General features: G+C 41.1%; 1 protein-coding gene and 1 long non-coding RNA gene across 11 annotated transcripts in view; one reads left to right on the top strand and one right to left on the bottom strand.

Annotated features, from left to right (window-relative positions):
* The window catches only part of LOC130356982 (uncharacterized), a 53,171-nt gene extending 51,511 nt beyond the window's left edge, over positions 1 to 1,660 (top strand). For 6 of the 7 annotated variants that reach the window (XR_008889054.1, XR_008889055.1, XR_008889056.1 and 3 more), the window contains one exon: positions 1,529 to 1,660. This is a non-coding gene — a long non-coding RNA (uncharacterized LOC130356982). The remainder of the gene's footprint in view (positions 1 to 1,528) is intronic. The other variant, XR_008889057.1, reaches the window with a different exon arrangement.
* Positions 176 to 27,447, bottom strand: part of AKAP10 (A-kinase anchoring protein 10) — a 66,087-nt gene continuing 38,815 nt past the window's right edge. For 3 of the 4 annotated variants that reach the window (XM_056559231.1, XM_056559232.1, XM_056559229.1), the window contains 8 exons: positions 24,932 to 25,068; positions 23,203 to 23,347; positions 20,799 to 20,975; positions 19,969 to 20,078; positions 17,625 to 17,707; positions 17,476 to 17,528; positions 10,115 to 10,210; positions 176 to 2,592 (listed from right to left, as the gene is read on the bottom strand). In XM_056559231.1, coding sequence (XP_056415206.1) covers positions 2,587 to 2,592; positions 10,115 to 10,210; positions 17,476 to 17,528; positions 17,625 to 17,707; positions 19,969 to 20,078; positions 20,799 to 20,975; positions 23,203 to 23,347; positions 24,932 to 25,068 — 807 coding nt within the window. In that variant the 3' untranslated portion in view covers positions 176 to 2,586. The remainder of the gene's footprint in view (positions 2,593 to 10,114; positions 10,211 to 17,475; positions 17,529 to 17,624; positions 17,708 to 19,968; positions 20,079 to 20,798; positions 20,976 to 23,202; positions 23,348 to 24,931; positions 25,069 to 27,447) is intronic. The other variant, XM_056559230.1, reaches the window with a different exon arrangement.

Raw genomic sequence — 27,447 nt, 5'->3', positions numbered from 1 at the left:
TTCTCCTGACAGGTGTGAGCACCAGAGGTAGAGTCCCTATTTGTCAGACATTAAAAGTTATACCCGGTAAATATGTAATGTGTAACACCGGGGAACCCATATATTCTTCACAACACCTATTTAAATCCTTTTGCTATATTACCCCTTTTATAATTATGACACTTCTATCCAGTAATCTGTACATTCATTCCATTTTATTACAAGTTCGGGAATCAGACAGAGATCACACACAATGAAAAGGATAGACAACACTTTTAATATTTCTCTGATATATTCTCAATTTAACACATTAAATAGATGAGTGATTAAGTACAGGAATACTTAGGTATGGGAAGGTCATGGAAAGAGGTACATAGTACCAAAAACGCTATACACAGCCTTCTTTTGTATATTACCAGACAATACACAGGGTATTTTTAACAACTGCAGCTGAAATAGTTTAGAGAATCAAAGCCGTTCCCATGGTTGGAAACACGACAAAGTAATTTACAATTTTTTTTATTCTTATTTTTTTAGCGTAATGAGAAAGGAAAAAAAGAAAACATATAAAAACATACAAATAAGGATCAAATTCCCGAAATTGCCTTATAGAGGGAATACTGTCACTACTAAAACCACAGCATTGTAACGGAGTGTTGCATCAGGAGCATGCCCCGAAAATTAAAGGAGTCCAATGCAGTGCTGTGTACTCCCAGAACTAGTAAAGGATGCAATACTTGTATGTCCAAGGGTCCCAGAAGCTGGAGCTGCACAATAATAGGCAAAGATGCAGTCACTGTAAGATCCCTGGGTTCTTCAAGACAATGGACTTGCATTTGTGTTCCAAACAGAAATTGCAGCATAGATAGAAAAAGTGCCAGTTTCTCAATATAGGAGTGAATCCACAGCAACCATCCATATTGTTTTTTTACATTCCCACATCTAAGGTAAAAGGTTCATAAGTCCAGACATTATCACAATTGTGGATGACCCCTAACAGGTAATATTCTTTTAAACCAATACTACAAAGAGTTGATTCCATTTTCTGACCTTCTTTTAGGTTTCAATCAATTGTAGTCTACCAAGGGCTACAGGACAACGGCGGTGGTCTAGGATGAGATAAACATTGCAGAAACAGTGCCTGTCAATGGGTTGCGTGTCTGGTATTGCAACTCGGTGCCATTGAAATGAATAGCGCTGAACTGCAATTCTTGCACTATATTGAAAAGAAAACAGCCATGTTTGCCTAATCCTAGCCATCACCTTTAACATATTATGAAGGCTCAGGAACGACTGCTCATAGCTATGAATGTTCAGAGCATACATGGCAGGACATCCCCACCTTTATGTAGCATTGGCCTGACCATAATCTAAATAGGAAGCTGTGATACCCCCAATGCAGTGTACAGGATGTGAGCATTCATTTAAGTGCTGATTAAATTGTTATATATTTGCTTTTCAAATGTTCTTATTATAAGCTTAACCTCCCACAAGTTCTATAAAATGTGGAGAAAAATGTTGTAATTCATTGATATGCTGCACATTTCAGATACAAGAGAGGATTCATGCACAAGCCCTGCTGGCAGATGTCAACTGTGAGCTTCTGAGATGCAAGACAAGAAGTGTTGTCATAGGGGACACAAGCTTTTCTAACTATAATTGGACATAAATAAACTACCAAATGTATTAAAAGGTCAGTGCCTGAAATTCATGAGGATGACATAATGGCCAGGGACCTGAAGCTTTGAACCATTCAATCATGCATGAGTTTATTGCTATGGAACATGAAGCATAGGACATAGTAAGCCACAGAGGCATTGCAGGTAGAATACAGCTCCAATTGTGAAGCTTCACTAGTGGAAATGTCATATTTAATACGCTCTAGTATTTGTAGCTCAATGGGAACCTGTTGACCACCTAAAAAGCTAAACTCCAGATGCAAATGGAAGAGAAACCGGTAGTATGTTGTGTTGCATCTATGTAAATGTACAGTATGTATACATGCACAGGATCTATGGCTGGGCCTACACCTTCAGTGACATTTTGGGTTCTTGGCATAGGATACACTATACTCTTAATGAAATAAAATCAGATTACGTTAGGTGTGAAATGAAAAAAAAATAAGATCAATATAAAATGAATTGTGAATGTTCCTTGACCGGTTACTGACTGTACCCCTCAGGTCATCGGCCCTCTACAGGAACACTTCAGTGCTGTTTCCAGAGTTCAAAGCAAATGATATTTCTAGTTTAGATGGAACAGAAAGTGACCAGAATCGTCCTGAATTGTTAACCATTGAAACGCCTAGACTGATAAACTGTGCAGCATCTCTGACCCAGGCAGTCTGTATTCACACTCCATGTGTTTTACCTTCATTGTCACCATAACAAGTGCTCTGTGTACATCTTCATAGATGTTATACTGGGGCAGGATTATTATAAAAAAAAAAAAATAATAATCTTTTGTTCTTCCAATTCAAAATGCCTTCTTTTCTGCCACTATGACGTATTCTGCATTGCACTGTTGGTTGAACACCGTCTATACATGAAAGAAAGTATCCAATGTTATGTCAGACAGAAAGCGGTGTGAAGCCAGGAGTCAATGACCTTATATCTAGGATAAAAAGGAAAAGAAACGTATGACATCACAAATGTATTAACGTATTTATCATTAAAGGTGTTAGCAAGAAATCGAAAAACAGAACCAGTTAATTTCAAAAACCTCTCCCTGTCTGTCTCCAGGTTGGGTGTGGTTCTGCAGCTCAGTTCCATTGAGATGAATGGAGCAAAGTTGTAATACCACTCCCAAACTGGAAACAGACAGGGAGTGGTTTTTGAAAGAAATCTCAGTTTTTTTAAATTCCTGGATAACCCTTTAAAGCCATTAAAAGATAAATAAATAAAGACGACATCTTGTTAAAGAACCATTTATAAATGAAAACCACTAATGGGGTTGTCTGATAGTATAATAAATGAAGGGGGCTGCATTAAACATTATAACTAGTATGTCAGCGAATAGTCGACCTCACTCCATTCAAATACATACTGTATGATGTAAGGAGCACAGAATTATTATTAGATAATTGTTTCTTTCTTGGCATGTCAACATCCTGTCAATATGTAATGCAGACATATACGTGCACAGACACAGGCCCAGTAAACTTAAAATGGTACTCCAGTGCTTACACATCTTATCCCCTATCCAAAGGATAGGGGATAAGATGCCTGATCGCGGGAGTCCCGCAGCTGGGGACGCCCACGATCATGCACACGGCACCCTGTTCGTAATCAGCCCCCGGAGCATGTTCGCTCCGGGTCTGATTACGCTCGACCGCAGGGCCGGCGGCGTGTGACGTCACGCCTCCGCCCCCGTGTGACGTCACGTTCCGCCCCTCAATGCAAGCCTACAGGAGGGGGCGTGATAGCCATCACGACCCCTCTTGTAGGCTTGCATTGAGGGGCGGAGCATGACTTCACACGGGGGCCTGACGTCACACGCCGCCGGCCCTGCGGTCGACCTTAATCAGACCCGAAGCGAACACGCTGATGGGGACTGATTACTAACGGGGTGCCGCGTGCAAGATCACGGGGGTCCCCAGCTGCGGGACTCCCGTGATCAGGCATCTTATCCCCTATCCTTTGGTTAGGGGATAAGATGTGTAAGCACCGGAGTACCCCTTTAAACGGCCTGAGCCTAGTCAAAATCAGTGATTATGCATAGGTCAATTTCCGAATGTATTCATGTTTTCATTAAAACCCCAAAGTGTAATTGCTGTGCTTAAGGGTCCTAGGCCAAACACAAATACATTCAGAAAATGACCAGAAAATAGTTAGTAGCTAACCACGTCTATGGTGCCTTTGCCTGTCCTTGTTCATATAAGTCACTAGCCCATTTTGCTGATGTTATAGGATGCTGATGTATACATCATTTGTCATGTGAATACCCCCTTTAAAACTTAACATTACTCACCAGCTAAATCCCCCATTGCTCTAGCGTCAAAGCTTCAGTGGTCACAGCCAGCCATTGCTTATCCTACATGCATGACATGACCTGGCCATCCACATGACCACTGCAGCCAATAACTGGCCTCAGCGTTGATACTAGTACATATAGACCTCTGAGGCCAATGACTGCAGTTGTCACATGGACAGAGACAAAAATGGCTAAAATACAGTTGCCGATTGTCTGCTTGGGCTGATTGGGACCACCACACTGGTCATCAGATAAGTGCTCCAGATATACAGTGGGGATCAAAAGTTTGGGCACCTCAGGTAAAAATTTGTATTAACGTGCATAAAGAAGCCAAGGAAAGATGGAAAATTCTCCAAAAGGCATCAAATTACAGATTAGACATTCTTATATGTCAACAAAAGTTAGATTTTATTTCCATCATTTACACTTTAAAGATAACAGAAAACAAAAAAATGGCGTCTGCAAAAGTTTGGGCACCCTGCAGAGTTAATATCTTGTACTACTGTGGCAAGTATCACAGCTTGTAAACACTTTTTGTAGCCAGCCAAGAGTCTTTCAATTCTTGTTTGAGGTATCTTTGCCCATTCTTCCTTATAAAAAGTCTTCCAGTTCTTGGAGATTTCTGGGCTGTCACGCACTGCTCTTTTAAGGTCTATCCATAGATTTTCAATTACGTGGAGGTCAGGAGATTGTGAAGGCCATGACAAAACCTTCAGTTTACACCTCTTGATGTAATCCCCCATGGATTTCAAGGTGTGTTTAGGATTATTATCCATTTGTAGAAGCCATCCTCTCTTTAACTTCAGCTTTTTCACAAATGGCATCAAGTTAGCATCCAAAATTTGCTGAAATTTTATTGAATCCATTTTTCCTTCTACTCATGATATGTTCCCTGTGCCACTGGCTGCAATACAACCCCAAAGCATGATTGATCCACCCTCATGCTTAACAGTTGGACAGAGGTTCTTTTCATTAAATTCTGTTCCCCTTCTTCTCCAAACGTACCTTTGCTCATTCCGGCAAAAAAATTCAATGTTAACCTCATCGGTCCACAGAACTTATTTCCAAAACGCATAAGGCTTGTCTATATGTTCATTTGCAAAGTTCAAACGCTGATTTTTGTGGTGAGGACATAGAAGAGGTTTTCTTCTGATGACTGTTCCATATTTGTACAATTATCTCTTTATAGTGGAATAGTGTACCACAACTCCAGTGTCTGACAGATCTTTCTGGAGGGATTGTGCAGTCAAAGATCGGTTTTGAATTGTTTTTCTCACAATCCTGTGAGCTGTTCTGTCTGATATTTTCTTGGTCTTCAAGATCTTGCTTTAAATTCCACTGTTCCCGATGACTGTCATTTCATAATTACATTCCGAACAGAGGATATTGACATCTGAAAATGTTTTGCTATCTTCTTATAGCCTTCTTCAGCTTTATGAGCGTCAACTATTTTCAGTTTCAGATTTCTAGACAACTGCTTAGAAGAACCCATGGTGCTGATTGTTGGGGCAAGGTCAGATGAGTCTGGGGATTTAAAACCTTTGAGATTGACATCACCTGGTCTTCCCAGATGATGATGATTGAGAACAATTCATGACACTGGCAGGTCTCAGCTTTGCAAAGGGGGCAGTACATGCTATAAATTCTGCAGGGTGCCCAAATATTTGCAGATGCCATTTTTTGTTTTGTTATTTTGAAAGTATAAATGATGGAAATAAAATCTAACTTTTGTTGACATATTATAAGAATGTCTAATCTGTAATTTGATGCCTTTTGGCGATTTTTCCATCTTTCCTTGATTTCTTTATGCACATTAATAACATTTTTTACATGGGGTGCCCAAACTTTTGATCCCCACTGTACAGGCAGCCTCAGAAGCTTGTATAAGAAAATTTGGTAATACTGATAAATTGGCTATGGCATAGCATTGAACAGTATTTGCAATAGAAAGCTTGCATAAAATAGTCCATTATGGGGACAAAAAAAAAAAAATAGTGGGGAAAAATGTTAAATGAAAAAAAAACTCACATTTGAATCACCCTTTTCCAAATAAAATAATGTAAAAAAATAAATAAAAATACATATGTGGTATCGCCACAAGTAGAAAGTACAGAAATATTAAATATCATGTTAAAGTGAATGGTGTAAATGGTGTAAAAAAATACTAAAGTCCAGAATCTCTGATTATTCAGAAGAAAATAAAAAGTTATAAAAATTCAGATCTAAATAAATGGTACTGATAAAAACTACAGATTACAGTAAAAATTTTAAATAAGCCCTCAAAGCCCATTATACAGAAGTAAAAAAAAGTGTTATGGTGCACAATTTTTTTTTTAGGATACTGATTTTCTTACTTAGTTATGCTTTTTTTAAAGTAGTAAAATAAAAATTAAAAAAACTACCGTATTTATCGGCGTATAACACGCACTTTTTAGGCTAAAATTTTTAGCCTAAAGTCTGTGTGCGTGTTATACGCCGATACACCCCCAGGAAAGGCAGGGGGAGAGAGGCCGTCGCTGCCCGCTTCTCTCCCCCTGCCTTTCCTGGGGTCTAGAGCGCTGCTGCCGGCCCTTTTCACCCACCTGAGTCGGGTCCGCGCTGCTCCAGGCCTCAGTCGTGCGTCCCCGGCGTCATTGCTATGCGCTGAACGGCGCGGCGCATGACGTCAGAGCGCCGCGCCGTGCATAGCAACGACGCTGGGGACGCACGACGGAGGCCTGGAGCAGCGCGGACCCGACTCAGGTAATTATGCCACCGGGGATGGGGGGAGGCAACGGGACCGGCACCGATAGTCAGGGGGACAGAACGGGCAGTGGCGCCGATAACCAGGGGGTGAAAATGGCCGACAGCAGCGCTCTAGACCCCAGGAAAGGCAGGGGGAGAGAAGCGGGCAGCGACGGCCTCTCTCCCCCTGCCTTTCCTGGGGGTATATCGGGGTATACACGCGCACACACGCACCCTCATTTTATCATGGATATTTGGGTAAAAAACTTTTTTTACCCAAATATCCTTGGTAAAATGAGGGTGCGTGTTATAGGCCGGTGCGTGGTATACCCCGATAAATACGGTATATAAAATTGGGTATCTTTGTAATCATATTGACCTACAGATAACCTGTCATTTTTACTGTAAAGTGCACTGTGTAGAAACACCCCAAAATATTATTTTTTTTTAATTTATTTTGCCCCACAAATATTTTTTATGGCTTTGTAATAGATTTTAGTAAAATTCATGATGTCATTACAAATGCAATTGGTGGTGCATAAAAAAGCCCTCATATGGCCCTGTAGGCTATTAAAAGGAGAGTAGAAAAAATTGTAAACACAACAGGAGTGTGGAAATTTAATTAAAAAAACTACTTGTCCACGGGACTAAAACGGAGCAAAATCTACTTGTCCCTCATGACGATGCACTTGTCCGGGCCAATTTTCGCTTTTACACTCTCGTTTTTTCCTCCTCGCCCTATAATAGCCATAACTACCTACTATAATGATACCTTTTCAATAACATATTCTCCGAACCAAAAAATAAATATATATAAATATTTAAATTAGCTCACCACACCACCTTCACAGGTAGTGTGTCCTGCAAAACAGCTCAGGCTCCATTTAAGAAGTCTCAGAACTGATGAGACTTCTTAAATGGAGCCTGAGCTGTTTTGCAGGACACACTACCTGTGAAGGTGGTGTGGTGAGCTAATTTAAATATTTTTTTACCCAGAAGCCCGCGGAGTGCTAAAATGGCCTAACTTGAATCTCCGTTACACCTGAAGAGGTGTCCTCTCCCTGAGGAAAGTACTGACCCCATATATTATTTATATATATATATATATATATATATATATATATAGGTTTGAAAATGGCTGAGTGAGTCAGCTGAAACGTCGCTTTCTTTGCTCATTGCAGCAATACCAGATTTGTATAGTTTCCGTCGTGTTTTACAAATTGTAAAAGAATTCTGAACTTTAACCCCTTAAGGACCGGGGTTTTTTCCGTTTTTTGCTCCTTGCCTTTAAAAAATCATAACTCTTTCAATTTTGCACCTAAAAATCCATATGATGGCTTATTTTTTTGCGCCACCAATTCTACTTTGTAATGACGTCAGTCATTTTGCCCAAAAATTTACGGTGAAACGGAAAAAAAAATCATTGTGCGACAAAATTGAAAAAAAAAACGCCGTTTTGTAACTTTTGGGGGCTTACGTTTCTACGTAGTAAATTTTTCGGTAAAAATGACACCTGATATTTATTCTGTAGGTCCATACGATTAAAATGATACCCTACTTATATAGGTTTGATTTTGTCAGACTTCTGGAAAAAATCATAACTACATGCAGGAAAATTAATACGTTTAAAATTGTCATCTTCTGACCCCTATAACTTTTTTATTTTTCTGTGTATGGGGCGGTATGAGGACTCATTTTTTGCGCCGTGATCTGAAGTTTTTAACGGTACCATTTTTGCATTGATAGGACTTATCATTTTTAAATGATATAAAAAGTGACATTTTTAAATGATATAAAAAGTGACCAAAAATGCACTATTTTGGACTTTGGAATTTTTTGGCGCGCACGCCATTGACCGAGCGGTTTAATTAACGATATATTTTTATAATTCGGACATATCCGTACGCGGTGATACTATATATGTTTATTTTTATTTACACAGTTTTTTTTTTTAATGGGAAAAGGGGGGTGATTAAAACTTTTAATAGGGGAGGAGTTAAAAGATATTCATTCACTTTTTTTTTTGCAGTGTTATAGCTCCCATAGGGACCTATAACACTGCACACACTGATCTTCATCATTGATCATCATTGATCACATAGGAAACCAGTGATCGACGATTCTGCCGCATGACTGCTCATGCCTGGATCTCAGGCACTGAGCAGTCATTCGGCGATCGGACAGCCAGGAGGCAGGTAGGGGCCCTCCCGCTGTCCTGTAAGCTGTTCGGGATGCCGCGATTTCGCCGCGGCTATCCCGAACAGCCCATTGAGTTAACCGGCAGCTTTCGGTTTCAGCAGCTTTCACTTTCGGCGCTGCGCGCTATTAGCGGCGGGTCCCGGCTTCACTATGACGCCGGGCCCGCCGTGATATGATGCGGGGTTACCGTGTAACCCTGCGTTATATGAGGAGAGCAGGACCAAGGACGTACCAGTATGTCCTTGGTCCTTAAGGGGTTAATTTTTTTTTTTTATATATATATATTTTTTTTTTTTCCCCGCATACCAGGCTATATGAGGGGTCCTTCCTTGCGCCATAATCAGTTTTTCTAGGGCGCGATCCATCCCACCAGGGAGCATTCACATGTCCCTTCAGTGGCGATCTAAAGTGTTAATAGCCAGCCGCGGCAATCGCCGCATGCTGGCTATTAGCGGCGGCCCCTGGCTACAGCCGAGGGGCTTCACAGTATGGAGCAAGCACAAGTCGGAAGCCCGCTCTATACACTCCTCTGAGCGCCGCCGTGCTTGTCAGGTCGGGCCCTGCTTGCCGGAGGCCGGGCTAAAGGCCATAAAAAAATCACCTGCTCGGCGCCTGGAACTGCATGTCCCAGGTGTCGGGCGATAGGAATTCCACATCCCTGCACAAAAATTTTAAATTGCTGCGTCTGTAAGGGATTATTCACAATGTAATGATACTTCCAAGACGAGGGAGACAGAAATGGAGCAGGAGAGAGGAAAATCAACCCCTTTAACAAGACCCTTAAAAAAACAAACAAAAAACCTTTAACACTGTAAGGTTTGGTTTCGTTTGTTATTACTCTAAGATGCCTCTTTTAATATAGTTAAAAAGACACAGTAGACATCTGTTCTGCCAGGTGACCGGCAGGAGACTGAATGGAGAGGCGGCTGTGCATGTGCAAAACTAACTCCATTCACATCTAGGAAAGCTACAGAACATCAAGCAAATCTGGGTCACCTCCATTCTCTCTATTGCAGCGTGTGGGAATTCTCCTGTAACCCCACAGACACAACATATTCTACTATAAAAAAGGACAATATTTTTAAATAATAATTACGCCATGAAAAAATTCCAAAATGTGATAGACATTACAACCTGATTTAGCAGGAAAAGGGCATATACAAGTAATAGTAGTGAAACTTGATGTCCTACATAAAAGCGAGAAGTCTCCAGATCGTATCTGATGCTGAAGCACACTGACCTTAGTAGATCTTTCTGGTGGAGGACTCCACTGTGCCTGGTGCATCACGTCATTAACAATCATCTTTGCAATCTTCCAAGCCATTTCTTCTTGAGCCTAATTAAAAAAAAAAAAAAAAAAATTAAGGAATTTGTGACCCCAATGCAGCGATACATTGTAAAGTCTAGACTGTGTTAGACTCAGAAGGTTTCTATTGGGGCTAAACAATCAGCCAAACATATAAACAGTTAGTGACCCCACACAGAAAGCAGGAGGAGAATACAGTATGTACAGGTCTATTGGAAGTGTGTCTTGCATATATGAAAAGGTACCCATGAAGTAATGGCAATTCCATGGCAACATTATCTGTTCCCCTTTTAGAGCATCTATAAGAGTAAAGTGGGCGTTCAAGAGACTGTTGTGTGGTTGCAGTAACTAAGTAGTGGATGCACTCCGTGTCATACAAGAAACCTCTACCAGTGGTCACACAGGTACACTACTGCTCCATTTACAAGGGGCATTGGGGGACTGCTGTTCTCTTAAAATGAATCTGGTAGTAGCATGACCTCACCTGAACACATGTTAAAAAAGCAGGTTATTTTCAGACATAACCAGTCCAAAAAAATAGATGTGTTGCTTCTCAAAAAAGATTCCAAAAAGTCATTTCATTCCCATATGAACTCTATGTAAAAAAGTACTCAGTCTCCACTAATCAAGTGCAAGGTATTTATTTATATTTTTAAGACTTTACGTTTGTATTTCAACGCATATTTCGGGATGAAAATGTCCCAAACAATTTCTCATAATCAAAAGAACGTTTCATGGGCTATAGGTTTTACTACACCAAGAAGAGTTTGAAAATCATAAATGTTATTTATCTTCTTAACCCCTTCCCAACCCATGACATACATGTACGTCATGGCTGGGACATATGACGTACATGTGACGTACATGTACGACATATGACGTACATGTACATCATGCAGATACTGGCCGCTACTCAGGGCATCCAACCGCGGCCTGTAAGATGGTGGCTATCACTGATAACCAGCCATCTTGCCTCGGGACCTAGGTTTGTCCCCCCCCTCACCGCGATCGCTACTGTGAGCTAGTCAAATCTGATTACCCGATGGCAGCTTTTCGCAATGAAAATCATGAGCAGTGCGGTGTGTGTGTCCCGATCACGGGGATCGGGACACACACACACTGCTCTGCTAAGTGTCCCCAGTGTCCTGTCCCCCGATGTCCCTTACCGGTCCTGAGCTACCGCAGCTGTGCCCTCCTGCATGCTTCACTTCCGGGTGAAGAGAGTGCAGTATTTTTTTTTTATTTTGTAAATGAGCTGTTTAGTTGTACAACAGCTCCCCCTAGTGTCCTAAACCTGCTACTGCATCTTGTGCTTGACAGGGCAGATAGGAGGAGCTGTTGTACAGAAGTAAAAAAATAAATAAAAAAAAATTACACACACACACACACTATATATCTATAAAACTCAACGTGTGTGTGTGTGTATGTGTGTGTGTGTGTGTGTGTGTGTATGTGTGTGTGTGTGTGTGTGTATGTGTGTGTATGTGTGTGTATGTGTGTGTATGTGTGTGTATGTGTGTATGTTCCAGCATCCCGTCCAAACGGCTAAAGATATTAACATGAAACTTGGCACACATGTTACTTATATGTCAACAACAAACATAGGATAGGTGATTTAACCCTTACTCACCCCCATTTGCCAGGGGCGGGGTTTATGTTTAAAGTCCCATACAAGTCTATGGGAAATATATGTTACTGCATAACTTCCAAACAGCTGGAGATATTTCCATAATACTTGGTCACATGTTACTTATATGTCCACTTAAAATATAGGATAGTTAATTTAACCCTTAACTACCCCCCATTTGTGAGTGTCGGGGTTTTTGTTTAAAGTCCCATGCAAATCAATGGGAAATGTATGTTCCCACATAACTTCCGTACGGCTGGAGATATTTCAATACCTGGTACACATATTACGGGTCGGGATAGGAGGACGGCATAGGAGGACGGACGGCATAGGAGGACGGACGGCATAGGAGGTCGTGGTATGAGGACGGTATATGGTGTTGGGATATGACAACAATATATGGGGATGGTATATGAAGTCAAAAGCTTCCTCCTTTGTTGATTTTCCTCCACAACAAGGATTAGGAAGGAAAAAATGGGCAACGCCGGGTACTCAGCTAGTAATCTATATTATATATATATATATATATCTCAATGTGTGTGTGTGTATGTTCCATGAAATTAACATGAAACTTGGCACACATGTTAATTATATGTCTACAACAAACATAGGATAGGTAATTTAACCCTTACTCACCCCCATTTACCAGGGGCGGGGTTTTTGTTTAACCCCTTAAGGACCAAGGGCGTACCTGTACGCCTGTGGGAATTTCGGTCCCCGCCGCGCGGGGATCGCGCCGGGGTGACTGCTGATATCTATCAGCAGGCACCCCGCGCAAATGCCCAGGGGGGTCAATAGACCCCCCCATGTCGGCGATCGGCGCAAATCGCAAGTGAATTCACACTTGCGATTTGCGCCGATTCCGGGTCATACGGGTCTATGGTGACCCAATGACCCGGAATAGAAGGGGGATCGCGGGTGTCCTAGACACCCACGATCCCCCTGTAGCGATAGGAGTGAGGTGGCACGGTTGCCACCCCTCCTATCTCTGCTATTGGTGGTCTAGACGCGACCACCAATAGCAGATCGGGGGCGGAGGGGTTTACTTTCGGTTTCCCCGTCCTGCCCTCCCACAATAGGCGGGGCAGGACGGGGAAACCGACAGGGACCGGCGCCGAAGATCCACTTACCCATCGGCGACGGCAGCAGTGACGATCAGCGGCGGCAGCGGGCGACGATCGGCGAAAGAAGAGGACCGCGACGCAGCTTCCTGGATCCAACGGAAGCCGGTGAGTTACTTAGCAACATCTGGAGGGCTACAGTATGAGACCACTATAGTGGTCTCTAAACTGTAACCCTCCAGATGTTGCAAAACTACAACTCCCAGCATGCCCAGAGAGCTGTTTAGGCTTGCTGGGAGTTGCAGTTTTGCAACAGCTGGAGGTCTACAGTTTGAGACCACTGCAAAGTGATCTCTATACTGTGCACCTCAGATCTTACAAAACTACAACTCCCAGCATGCCCAGACAGCAGTTTGCTGTCTGGGCATGCTGGGAGTTGTAGTTTTGCAACATCTGGAGGTCCACAGTTTGGAGACCACTATACAGTGGTCTCTAAACTATAGCTCTACAGATGTTGCAAAACTGCAACTCCCAGCAAGCCTAAACAGCAAACAGCTGTCTCTGCATGCTGGGAGTTGTAGTTGCGATCCCTCCAGCTGTTGCATAACTACATCTCCCAGCATGCCTTTCGGCGATCAGTACATGCTGGGAGTTGAAGTTTTGCAACAGCTGGAGGCACACTGGTTGGAAAATACTGAGTTAGGTAACAGAACCTAACTGAAGGTTTTCCAACCAGTGTGCCTCCAGCTGTTGCAAAAGTACAACTCCCAGCATGCAATGTCTGTCAGTACATGCTGGGAGTTGTAGTTTTGAAACAGCTGGAGGTTTGCCCCCCCATGTGAACGTACAGGGTACATTCACACTGGCGGGTTTACAGTAAGTTTTCTGCTTCAAGTTTGGGCTGTGGCAAATTTTTCACCGCAGCGCAAACTCCTAGCGGTAAATTCACTGTAAACCCGCCAGTGTGAATGTACCCTAAAAACACTACACTACACTTACACATAATAAAGAGTAAAACACAACATATACACCCCCCTTACACTGTCCCCCTAATAAAAAAATAAAAAACGTATTGTACGGCAGTGTTTCCAAAACAGAGCCTCCAGCTGTTGCAAAACAACAACTCCCAGCATTTCCGGACAGCCACTGACTGTCCAGGCATGCTGGGAGTTTAGCAACAGCTGGAGGCACCCTGTTTGGGAATCACTGGCATAGAATACCCCTATGTCCACCCCTGTGCAATCCCTAATTTAGTCCTCAAATGCGCATGGCACTCTCTCACTTCGGAGCCCTGTCGTATTTCAAGGAAACAGTTTAGTGCCACATATGGGGTATCTCCGTACTCGGGAGAAATTGCGTTACTAATTTTGGGGGCTTTTTTTTATTTTACCCCTTATGAAAAAGAAAAGTTGGGGTCTACACCAGCCTGTTAGTGTACAAAAAAAATTTTTTTACACTAACATGCTGGTGTTGTCCTTTACTTTTTATTTTCACGGGAGGTAAAAGGAAAAAAAGACCCCCAAAATTTGTAACGCAATTTCTCCTGAGTACGGAGATACCCCATATGTGGGCGTAAAATGCTCTGCGGACGCACAACAAGGCTCAGGAGTGAGAGCACTCACATTTGAGGCCTAAATTGGTGATTTGCACAGGGGTGGCTGATTTTACAGTGGTTCTGACATAAACACAAAACAATAAATACCCACATGTGACCCCATTTTGGAAACGACACTCCTCACGGAACGTAACAAGGGGTATAGTGAGCCTGAACACCCCACAGGTGTTTGACAAATTTTCATTAAAGTTGGATGGGAAAATGAAAAAAAAAAAAAAAAATTTCACTAAAATGCTGGTGTCACCCTAAATTTTTCATTTTCACAAGGGAAAATAAAAAAAAGCCCCCCAAAATTTGTAACCCAATTTCTTCTGAGTAAGAGCATACCCCATATGTGGATGTAAAGTGCTCTATGGGTGCACTACAATGCTCAGAAGAGAAGGAGCGCCATTGGGATTTTGAAGAGAAAATTTGTCCGGAATTGAAGGCCACTTGTGTTTACAAAGCCCCCATGGTACCAGAACAATGGACCCCCCCCCATATGTGACCCCATTTTGGAAACTACACCCCTCATGTAATGTAATAAGGGGCGCAGTGAGCATTTACGCCCCACAGGTGTGTGACAGATTTTTGGAACAGTGATCCGTGAAAATGAAAAATGTAATTTTCCATTTGCACAGCCCACTGTCCCAAAGATCTGTCAAACGCCAGTGGGGTGTAAATGCTCACTGCACCACTTATTAAATTCTGTGAGGGGTGTAGTTTCCAAAATGGGGTCACATGTGGAGGGGTCCACTGTTCTGGCACCACGGGGGGCGTTGTAAATGCACATGGCCCCTGACTACCATTCCAAACGAATTCTCTTTCCAAAAGCTCAATGGTGCTCCTCCTCGTCTGAGCATTGTAGTTCGCCCGTAGTGCACTTCAGGTCCACTTATGGGGTACCTCCATACTCAGAAGAGATGGGGTTACAAATTTTGGGGCGTATTTTCTGCTATTAACCCTTGCAAAAATGTGAAATTTGGGGGGAAAACACACATTTTAGTGAAAAAAATATATATATTTTTTTTACATATGCAAAAGTCGTGAAACCCGTGTGGGGTATTAAGGCTCACTTTATTCCTTGTTACGTTCCGCAAGGGGTCTAGTTTCCAAAATGGTATGCCATGTGTTTTTTTTTTTTTTTTGCTGTTCTGGCACCATAGGGGCTTCCTAAATGCGACATGCCCCCCGAGCAAAATTTGCTCTCAAAAAGTCAAATATCACTCCTTCTCTTCGGAGCATTGTAGTTCGCCCGTAATGCACTTCATGCCAACTTATGGGGTGCCTCCATACTCAGAAGAGATGGGGTTACAAATTTTGGGGGGTATTTTCTGCTATTAATCCTTGCAAAAATGTGAAATTTGGGGGGAAACACACATTTTAGTGAAAAAAAAATTATTTTTTTTACATATGCAAAAGTCGTGAAACACCTGTGGGGTATTAAGGCTCACTTTATTCCTTGTTACGTTCCCCAAGGGGTCTAGTTTCCAAAATGGTATGCCATGTGGGTTATTTTTGCTGTTCTGGCACCATAGGGGCTTCCTAAATGCAACATGCCCCCCAAAAACCATTTCTGAAAAACGTACTCTCCAAAATCCCCTTGTCGCTCCTTCGCTTCTGAGCCCTCTACTGCGCCTGCCGAACACTTTACATAGACATATGAGGTATGTGCTTACTCGAGAGAAATTGGGCTACAAATATAAGTATACATTTTCTCCTTTTACCCCTTGTAAAAATTCAAAAATTGGGTTTACAAGAACATGCGAGTGTAAAAAATAAAGATTGTGAATTTTCTCCTTCACTTTGCTGCTATTCCTGTGAAACACCTAAAGGGTTAAAACACTTACTGATTGTCATTTTGAATACTTTGGGGGGTGTAGTTTTTATAATGGGGTCATTTGTGGGGTATTTCTAATGGGAAGACCCTTCAAATCCACTTCAAACCTGAACTGGTCTCTGAAAAAAAGCGAGGTTCAAAATTTTGTGAAAAATTGGAAAAGTGCTGCTGAACTTTGAAGCCCTCTGGTGTCTTCCAAAAGTAAAAACACGCCAATTTTATGATGCAAACATAAAGTAGACATATTGGAAATGTGAATAAAATAAAAAAATATTTTGAGTATCCATTTTCCTTACAAGCAGAGAGCTTCAAAGTTAGAAAAATGCTAAATTTTCAAATTTTTCATCAAATTTTGGGATTTTTCACCAAGAAAGGATGCAAGTTACCACAAAATTTTACCACTATGTTAAAGTAGAATATGTCACGAAAAAACAATCTCGGAATCAGATTGATAACTAAAAGCATTCCAGAGTTATTAATGTTTAAAGTGACAGTGGTCAGATGTGCAAAAAACGCTCTGGTCCTAAGGTGTAAAATGGCCTGGTCCTTAAGGGGTTAAAGTCCCATACAGGTCTATGGGAATTATATGTTACTGCATAACTTCTAAACGGCTGGAGATATTTCCATAATACTTGGTCACCTGTTACTTATATGTCCACTTAAATTATAGGATAGTTAATTTAACCCTTAACTACCCCCATTTGTAGGGGTCGGGGTTTTTGTTTTAAGTCCCATGCAAATCAATGGGAAATGTATGTTCCCACATAACTTCCGTATGGCTGGAGATATTTCAATACCTGGTATACATATTACAGGTCGGGATATGAGGTTGGGATAGGAGGACGGGATATGAAGTCAAAAGCTTCCTCTGTTGATTTTCCTCCACTACAAGGATTAGGAAGGAAAAACCAGACAACGCCAGGTACTCAACTAGTTGCAAATAAAAACCTGAATGTGTGAACACACCCTTAGACTATGTCAATTTAAGGAAATCTGTTCCCATTATAAATCCTCTTCAAAGACAGGTGTAGCCCTAGGATATCTTATGTTGTCCAATAACGTGCCCACAAATTTGGGCTTAGCCAATATTCAAATCTGTATTATCTCTTCTAGTGAATACTGGTAAAGCGAACCCTTCGAGGAGTGGAGCACTATCATGTGTGAGATCTTTACCTCATCTGTGTTACCCTGGACCCATTTCTTCATAGCTTGTGAGAACATGGATCCTATATGTGAATAAAAAGATCATGTCATTTAATCCAAAAATCTGCATCATTGCTACAGAACATCTGCACAAGGCTTCATAAAATGGAGATATTCACCTTTTGACTTCTTTACATCTGGCTCAGGCTCTGACTCTCTTATAAACTGACCTAGATCGCTTACTGTCCCGAAAGTCATTTTTCTATCAGGAAAAAAAAATATAAAGAATCGTTAGTTACAATTTTAGACTGCATTCAGGGGTAATAAATGTCTGTACATCACTACAGAACATGTTGGCTCTATAATAAAGAAAATGAATACAGTTAAAAGACCTATGGGAGACATGTAAACAAATTCATTAAAAGAGGGAATTCATTAAGACTGGCATTTCATACACTGATCCTAATGCAAAATCTGCTGGAGAAAAATTCACCCCCAGAAGCAGCATAATGCGAAACACGTGTTGGGGGCCGTGACATCTGGCATGGTATGGCATCTTTATTTTCTTCTTTGATTAGGTTTTCCCCAGGTTAACTTTATCTCTCTTTTTTCTGAACTGCTGCTATAAAGTGTTGTTGGATTTAGTGAAAATGTATTGTCTATTCCCTGTAAAGGAAATTTTCATTTAGTGATACCAGTATGTACTTATTATAGTCTTACACTGTCATCTTTTGGTGGCAGCGGAGTATTGCAGTTTTTGCACAGCTTTTTCATGTTTCACTCCAAAGTATTGACACTATTTGCACAGCACCTGAGCACTTTATCTACAGCAGTCTATGAATTTTAAATATATTTTTTGCAACATTTGACTTTTTGTATGAATTCCATCCGTGGACGCCTTATGTATATGTATTTGTTGCTTGTCTACATAAACCTTCAGATACCACCTAACTTTCCACTGGCCTGATTCTATACTCAGAATCTGTGGTTCTATGAAATGTGTTGTATGTGTCACATATTGTTCAAGTCCTTTTCAATTGTTTGTAGGTGTTTTTCCCAAAATACTTAAAGGTGTGCTCTGGTGGAAAACTTTTTTTTTTTTTTTTGTTAAATCAACTGGTGGCGGAAAGATAAAATCAGATTTGTAAATTACTTCTAAAAAAAAAAAATCTTAATCCTTCCTGTACTTATTAGCTGCTGAATACTAGAGAGAAAAATTATTTTCTTTTTGTCACACAGTGCTCTCTGCTGACATCTCCATTTTAGGTACTGTCCCAGAGCAGCATGCTTGCTATGGGGATTTTCTCCTACTCTGGACAGTTCTTAAAATGGACAGAGATGTCAGCAGAGATCACTGCGCTCGTGATGTCAGCAGAGAGCTCTGTGTTCCAAAAAGAAAAGAATTTCTTCTGTAGTATTCAGAAGCTAATAAGTACTGGAAGGATTAAGATTTTTTTAACAGAAGTAATTTACAAATCTGTTAAACTATCTGGCACCAGTTGATTTAAAAAATAAAAATAAAAGTTTTCTACCGGAGTACCCCTTTAAGGATGTTTCACATGCCACGATTAAGCTTCATCACATAATAATGGATAGCATATAAGAACATGTCGCAAAACTTTGTGTATGTAGTTATGCTTACAGCCAACATCCTAAAGTCATACACCGGAGGAAATAAAAAAATCTAATCAGCTGGTGAAATAAAGTTATACAGATTTGTAAATAAATTTTAATTCAAAATCTCAATCCTTGTGTGTGGTTGGTGGTTTGGATCAAACATAAGGGTACATTCAAACGGGCAGATTGCCTATGTGTTTCCTGCTGCTGTTTGAGCCACAGCGGGTGTACCATGGCAGAATTTTGCCAACAGATAATCTACAGCAGATTACATTGACCTCAGAGGGGTATGATGAGAATTTTCTGCCAACGCTCAAACCCACAGCAGGAAACCTGGTGGTCATCTACACATCTGAATGTGCACTAAAGTGGTATTCCTATCTCCCCTAATGGCTTTCCAGATCCCTCCAGGATGCTTGCAGTGGCCAGAGGTGATCAGGAAGATAAAAAGAGCTGAAGCAAGTTAACTACATGATTTTTTGTAACAGAGTTTACCCAAGTATGAAATACCTTTCCATATAGGTCGTAAATTCATTGTATATGGTGGCTAAAAGTACAGCGGTTTAGCATTTCCAGAGACCAGATCTGTCTGCATATGGAAACCTCATACCTAGTCATAGGACAGGGTTTGCACTGTCATTTATAAAAACAAGTTACACTTTACAGTTTAAGCCTGGTCACATAATTAAAAGCATTTGCAGCAGGGCCCTTTGAGGCTTTAAAGGCATTCTTTCTACTCAACATAGTTTATAGTCCCAGAAAGCGTAAAAATGCTCAAAGGGAGCTACACAAGGATGTTCCTGTATAACCTACCACCCTCCCAAAATTAAATGGTAATAAATAAATAAGCAAACAACAACTTTTTTTGCATTGATCCAGTTTTCCCTTAAAATTCATCATTCTTACCCAGCATACGTGCGTTGATAGAGCGTCTCAGGATCCAGACTTGCAGCATCAACAATTATTGCTTCATCAAAGTTTTTCAGAATTTTTACATTTCTCTTTTTCAGGTTCTGCTGAAAGAAGGAGATTGTGAACATTAAAGTTAAAAGACTAAAAGGTTCATAAAAGAGCAGGGGAAAATCTAGTTAAAAACTTGCAAATATCACATTGGTCTGTGCTCTTTGTAACTTTTTGTACCCTTAGTAACTTTTTTCTGTACCCCCCTCATCTGTGCCTCCATAGAGACAGTTCTGAGCTCATGGCTTGTTTTTTTTCTCTGACTGTCAGTTTTGAGATCTTATGTAGACAGTGCTGTAACATAGTCCATAAGGTCGAAAAAAGACCAAAGCCCATCAAGTTCAACCTATAACCCTAATGAGTCCCCAGCTGAGCTGTGTTTTTCCAAATCATGTCCTATCAACAAAATTTTTTCACAGGTGACTTCGATCAAGGTGTAGAAACATCTCAAAATAATCAAGAGAAATTAGAGGCCCCAAGAGCAAAATTTCAAAAGTCATAGCAAAGGGTCTGAATACTTATGTCTATGCAATATTATAGTTTTTTCCTTAAAAATGATTTGTAACATTTTAGAAAAAACTGTTTTACCTTTTCAATAAATGAGCAAGGATTCAGTTTTCCCATTTTCATCATGTGGTATTAAGTGTAGAATGATGGAGGGAAATATTTTAATTTTTTTTTTATTTTAGTACAAGGCCGCAAAATAACAAAATGTAAAAAAGTGACAGGGTCTGAAGACTTTCTTAATGCATTGTACAATTAAAACCCAGCTTTACCTGAGGTGTGGAGCTATCTGTTGCCCCAGCATAGGGCTCATGGTTGGGAGTGCCTTGGTTTCCTTGACTGTGATTCCCAGCCCCAATCCAACTGTAGTCGTCACCTTTAACTGAGTGAATCAGGTCGTTCAAGTATTTGTAATACAGATTGCTAGAGAGGAAGCCAGGCAAGAATACCTAAAATAACAAGATTTAACAGATGTCAAAGAGAAAAACACTCTACTTCTACATACAAGCATTTAAAGGGAAGGTGTCATCTGCAATTCAGATTTTAAAAAGGGGTACTCCACTGGAATAAATTTTTTTTTTTTTTTATCAACTGGTGCCAGAAAGTTAAAACAGATTTGTAAATTACTTCTATTTGAAAATATTAATCCTTCCAGTACTTATCAGCTGCTATATGCTCCACAGGAAGTTATTATCTTTCTGAATTTCCTTTCTGTCTGACCACAGTGCTGACACCTCTGTCCATTTTAGGAACTGTCCAGAGTAGGAGCAAATACCCATGGCAAACCTCTCCTGCTCTGGACAGTTCCTAAAATGGACACAGGTGTCAGCAAAGAGCGCTGTGGTCAGACAGAAAGGAAATTCAGAGAGAAAAGAACTTCCTGTGGAGCATATAGCAGCTGAAAAGTACTGGAAGGATTAAGATTTTTAAATAGAAGTCATTTACAAACCTGTTTAACTTTATGGCACGAGTTAATAAAAAAAAAAATGTTTTCCAGGGGAGTACCCCTTTAAACTGCTAAAACTGTTAGAAAGCTGTTAATCTGTCATCTGGCAACAGCACGTATAATATCTCCCTGATTCTAAGCTGTATGCTTCGTGGGATAAAAAGTACTTTCCCTCAAAAACCATACAGCCCTAATTGTCAGCTATGTATCTTGTTACGGGCGCTTTGTTTATTCTTTTGGATTACCAGGTCAGCGTTAGGTTCCAGAGGTACAGGGTTCATCCCCAGCTATGGAAAGTAAGGAATGCTATTTCGCTTCATATTTTTGACCTGTCCCCCTCCTCATAGACTACTGGAAAATAGTGCAGCATTTATTATCTGATACCCTGGGTGTTTTGGTTCCTCTGACTTGCCTACTTCCCCTATCTCCTCCTACTCTTTCTAAGAAGCGGTTTAAGCTATTCATGCATATAGTCTTGGCTGCTAAAACTTTGGTGGCGAAGTGCTGGAAGAGGACCCTTCCTCCCACTGAAGCTGACATGTTGGCCCGCATACGTGAGATCCGCTCCTTGGAGTTCCTCACGGCTTCACTGAACAATTCTATTCCCTCTTTTCTCTCTGTTTGGGAACCTTGGGACCGATTCTCTGATAGACAGCCACCTTGAGATCTCTAACTTTCTCTTTCAACACTTCTTTCCTTCTTTTTTCTCTCCCTCCTTCACCTCATCTTGTCTCTTGTGGTTGTTCTGTGTTTGTCTTGTGGTCTATTTGGGTATTGTGGTCTATTTTTGTTCCTCCCCTCCCTCCCTCCCCTTCCCTGTGCTTGTGGCTTTCTGGGCCCACAGTTTGTCTATGTAGGTTGGTGTAGTAGGCTCCCTTATGTTTTCTTTTCTTTTTTTTTGCAATTACTGATAAGGTTGTTTTTGTGTTATTGGCACCTCGACAACGGGGGACTCTTCTATATGCACATATTGTCTTCTGCCCACTGAGGTACCCTTATTGTTGTTTATATATTCCTTGTCATGTTACTGGTTTTTGGGCCTTAGCCTTATTGATGTGTCCTGTATGCTCCAACTTTTCCTTGGATTCGTATTTCTGAAAAATTTCTTAATAAAAATTTACAGTTGATAAAGAAAAATAAAAAAAGGAATGCTATTTCATTCAAAAAAAAAAAAGGCAAAAGTATGCAGTTTTGCACAACTTCTCACAAATAAAAGTCTATGTGTATGTCACATGCATTGAAATGTATATATTCTATGTGTTGCAAAATAATTCCTGTGTTTTTAGCATTGTCCTCCTTATCACAGGCAGGATTACAGAAAAGGAGACAGGAGTAGATAGATAAGATGGAATCAGGCCAATTATAACAGGTGATGGTCAGAGCTCCCCCTCCCTGCACAAGCCATAAAGCATGCCTAAGATTAGGAAAAAAATATCTGGCCTCAATATCTGACTCTACCGGTAAAAAAAATAAAATAAATCTAGGTGAAGCCTTCATTTTCAGGAGAGTGTGATGGAAATTGGCAGCTGAACAACAGGCAAAATGTACATTTTACAAGCATCCTAAGATGAAATATAAAAATTTAACAGATATTCAAAAGGCTAAAGCCAAAGATAAGTGGCTAAACACAAACTATAGAAAAATACGGTTACATTTATTTTTCTGTGATACAGAAATTAATGAATGTATGAAGATTTTTGAAGCAAGAACAGAATACTTCACAACCTCACCTTCTCCATGGTGGTCCATGCCTGACGTAATGGAGTGGTGAAGCAGTTTGGGAGTGGGCCTCCTTCCCGGCAAATGTTGGACTCAATTTCTAGCCTCACAGCGTCATCAAAGCCTAATGGGTGTGTGGCTTGTAGGGAAAAATACCTAAACACAAAATCGAAAATGCTGTGAGCCACAAAATATTTCAGGGAGGTGTTCCATCTGCAGTCAGTCATGCTATTTGAGATAGGCCAAAACGGCAACATGTTCTGCTAAGAATAACTAGACAAACTGTTGTGGTTGGGTGTGTGAATGCTTCTAAAATTTTTATATATAGATAATATGTGTGTATGTATATATTTAAAAGATACTATGTGCCTCCTTGTCCTTATTGCTATCTAACAGTGTCAGCCGTTTGGGAAGAGAATTTAACCTCTTCAGGACGCCGGGCGTAAGCATACGCCCTGCATCCCGAGTCCTTAAGGACGTGGGGCGTATGCATACACCCGTGGGAATTCCGGTCCCCACCGCTAGCCGGTTGGGGACCGGAGCAGGATGCCTGCTGAAATCATTCAGCAGGCACCCCGGCACATCGCCCAGGGTGGTCCTGAGAACCCCCCCCCCCCATGTCGGCGATCGGAGAAAATCGCATGTCAATTCAGACATGCAATTTTCTGCTATTCCGGGCTGAACTGATCGGGTCTCTGGTGACACAATCACCCGCAAAATAGGGATGATCGGAGCAGCTCCGATCATCCTGAGGGCTAGGAGTGAGGTCGCAGTGCTGCGATCTCCTCCTATCCCCTGCCATTGATCAGAACTAATTCTGACCAATGGCAGAGCAGGACAGTGGGTTGCCATGGCAACCCCCGTTCTGCCCACCCCTGGATGTCGAGGGGAACATGGGGAGAAGATGGAGGCCGGGTACCTGCAAAGAAGATGGGGACCCTGGATCGTCGCTGGAGACTGCTGGATCCTGGCTCAGGTAGGGAAGAGACGGTGGGGTGGGGGTGGGGGGGGGGAATGAAAGTGAAAGTAAAGTGATCTTTACTGTGGCAACCACTAGGAAGGCAAAACTGCAACTCCCAGCATGCCCAGATCGCCAAAGGCTGTCTGAGCATGCTGGGAGTTGTAGTTTTGCAACATCTGGAGGGTCACAGTTTGGAGACCACTGTTACAGTGGTGCCCAAACGGTAACCCTCCAGATGTTGCCAAACTAAAACTCTCAGCATGCCTAGACTGCCCAGGCATGCTGGGAGTTGTAGTTCTGTAACATCTGTCCCTTCAGATTTAGCAATTTTCATGACATTTTTGAAAATTGCTGCTCTACTTTGAAGCCCTGAAATTTTTTCAAGAAGCAAAAATATGTCCATTTTATGATGCCAACATAAAGTAGACATATTGTATTTGTGAATAAAAATAAAATTTATTGGGAAAATCCATTTTCCTTACAAGTAGAGAGCTTCAAAGTTAGAAAAATGCTAAATTTTCATGAAATTTTGGGATTTTTCACCAAAAAAGGATGCAAGTAACGCCGAAAATTTACCACCAAAATAAAGTAGAATGTCACGAAAAAACACTCAGATTCTGAACATTCGGTAAAAGCGTTTTCGAGTTATTAATTCGTAAAGCGACGGTGCTCAGAATTGCGAAAAAGGTCTCAGACCTTAGGGTGAAAAAGGGCTGCGTCCTTAAGGGGTTAACCTAATATGTAAGTGAGAATCCCTGGGAAAAGGATCTTCTGCTTACTTGTCATAAAGGATCATCGCATCATTCTGTGCCTCCTGTCCATCATACTGTCCATTCTTAGTGGCAAGTTGAGACTGGAAGTTGTCAGCAGCTAACCAAAACTGTAATATATTCACTGCATTTTCCTTCTCCATGTACTATCATAACAGAAATAAAAATAAAGATAGAAATCTATATATTTCATATAACCCATAGTAACTCATGTCCACAAAATAAATTGTGTGAATAAAATTTAACACAACTAAAACAAAGTTTTGTATGCACCAGACCAAAGCCATTTTGACTTAAAGTGTATCTGTCATTAGCATACATTTTTATAGAATGTAGAAAATAACATTACATGTATATTTGTAATATACATGGGCTCTGGGTACTGAGGACAGGCAGGGCTCTGGGCACTGAGGCTCTATCACATGCTCCCGGCTAACACTAGCAGGATGATTGACAAGCCAGGAGCCTGCACAGAGCCCTGCTTGTTCTCCCACACTACACAATAAACATGGCTGAAAGCAGTTGGCTCCATGCACTGTGTAGTGGCGCTGCCAGGTAACTGCAATTCAGCTTCCAGCTGCCACTACAAAGAGTACAGAGCTGTCTGGTTTTGGCCCCATTATTTGATGGTTAGGCCATCAACTAATTTTGCTTGAAAACCCTTGTAAGGGTACATTCACACGTGCATATTTTCTGCTGTGGTAGATTCTGCTACCTACTGAAGTGAATAAGCAGCAAATCTTCAGCAAAAATACGCAAGTGTAAACATACCCTAAACTAATATGCCTAAACCCCACTTCGGGTTTGGGCCTATTTTTTTACCTTTAGCACCTAGAGAATTTTTTATTTTAGCATTGCTGAAGTCCGACACCTATAATTTGTTTGTTTTTCTGTTAATGCAGATGTATCAGGAATTGAAATTTTAGTGGTACAATTTAGGGGTGAATATGATTTGTTAAATAACTTATTAAAAACGGGGAACGGGGGGAGCGGAAAAACTAATTCTGCTATTGTATAATGTGTTTTCAATTTTGTGTCGTTCACCATGCTGCATAATGTGTTACCTTTATCCTATTGGTTAGTACAATAGATAGAGAGTGTATGTGTATAATATATAATATATATATGTATCTATATCTCATGGAGTTGAGATATTTGCTTGCTGCTAATCAAGTAAATGTTCAAGTATACATTATAGTTATTTGGAGATTTCACAAGTATATACAGTCATGGCCGTAAATGTTGGCACCCCTGAATTTTCTCAAGAAAATTAAGTATTTCTCACAGAAAAGGATTGCAGTAACACGTTTTACTATACACACACACACACACACACACACGTTTATTACCTTTGTGTGTATTGGAACTAAACAAAAAAAGGGAGGAAAAAATAAAAATAAAGCAAAAATCGAATTGGTTGCACACCCTTTGGAAAAAATAACCCAAATCAGTTGCTTCCTATAGCCATCAATAAGCTTCTTACACCACTCAGCCGGAATGCTGGACCACTCTGGGAAGGGCACCTTTTCCCAACAGCAATTTTAAGATTTCTCCACAGGTGTTCAATGGGATTTAGATCTGGACTCACTGCTGCCACTTCAGAACTCTCCAGCGCTTTGTTGCCATCCATTTCTGGGTGCTTTTTTGACGTATGTTTGGGGTCATTGTCCTGCTGGAAGACCCAAGATCTCGGACGCAAACCCAGCTTTCTGACACTGGGCTGTGCAGTGCAACCCAAAACCCGTTGGTAATCCTCAGATTTCAGGATGCCTTGCACACATTCAAGACACCCAGTGCCAGAGGCAGCAAAACAACCCCAAACATCATTGAACCTCCACAATATTTCACTGTAGGTACTGTGTTCTTTTCTTTGTAGGCCTCATTCCGTTTTCAGTGAACAGTAGAATGATGTGCTTTACCAAAAAGCTCTCTCTTAGTCTCATCTGTCCACAAGACACTTTTCCCAGAAGGATTTTGGCTTACTCAAGTTCATTTTGGCAAAATGTAGTCTTGCTTTTTTTTATGTCTCTGTGTCAGCAGTGGGGTCCATCCTCCTTGGTCTCCTGCCACAGCATTTCATTTCATTTACATGTCGACTGATATCCAAGCTGTCCTGCAGGCTCAGGGAGCATCAGTGTCAGCGCGAACTATCTTTGGAACTTGTTTGGGGCTGCTTATCCACCATCTGGACTATCTTGCGTTGACACCTTTCATCAATTTTTCTCTTCCGTCAATGCCCAGGGAGATTAACTACAGTGCCATGGGTTGCAAACTTCTTGATAATGTTGCGCACTGTGGACAAAGACAAATCTAGATCCCTGGAGATGGACTGGTAATCTTGAGATTGTTGATATTCTTCCACAATTATGGTTCTCAAGTCCTCAGACAGTTCTCTTCTTTTTCTGTTGTTCATGCTTAGTGTGGCACACAGACACTCAATGCAAAGACTAAGTGAACTTCTCTCCTTTTTACCTACTTTCAGGTGTGATTTTTATATTGCCCACACCTGTTAATTGTCCCAGGTG

Source organism: Hyla sarda, chromosome 2 (genome assembly GCF_029499605.1).
Source record: "Hyla sarda isolate aHylSar1 chromosome 2, aHylSar1.hap1, whole genome shotgun sequence".
Taxonomy (NCBI): domain Eukaryota; kingdom Metazoa; phylum Chordata; class Amphibia; order Anura; family Hylidae; genus Hyla; species Hyla sarda.
The sequence above is the reverse complement of the archived record's forward strand: the minus strand, read 5'-3'. Positions and strand labels throughout refer to the sequence as shown.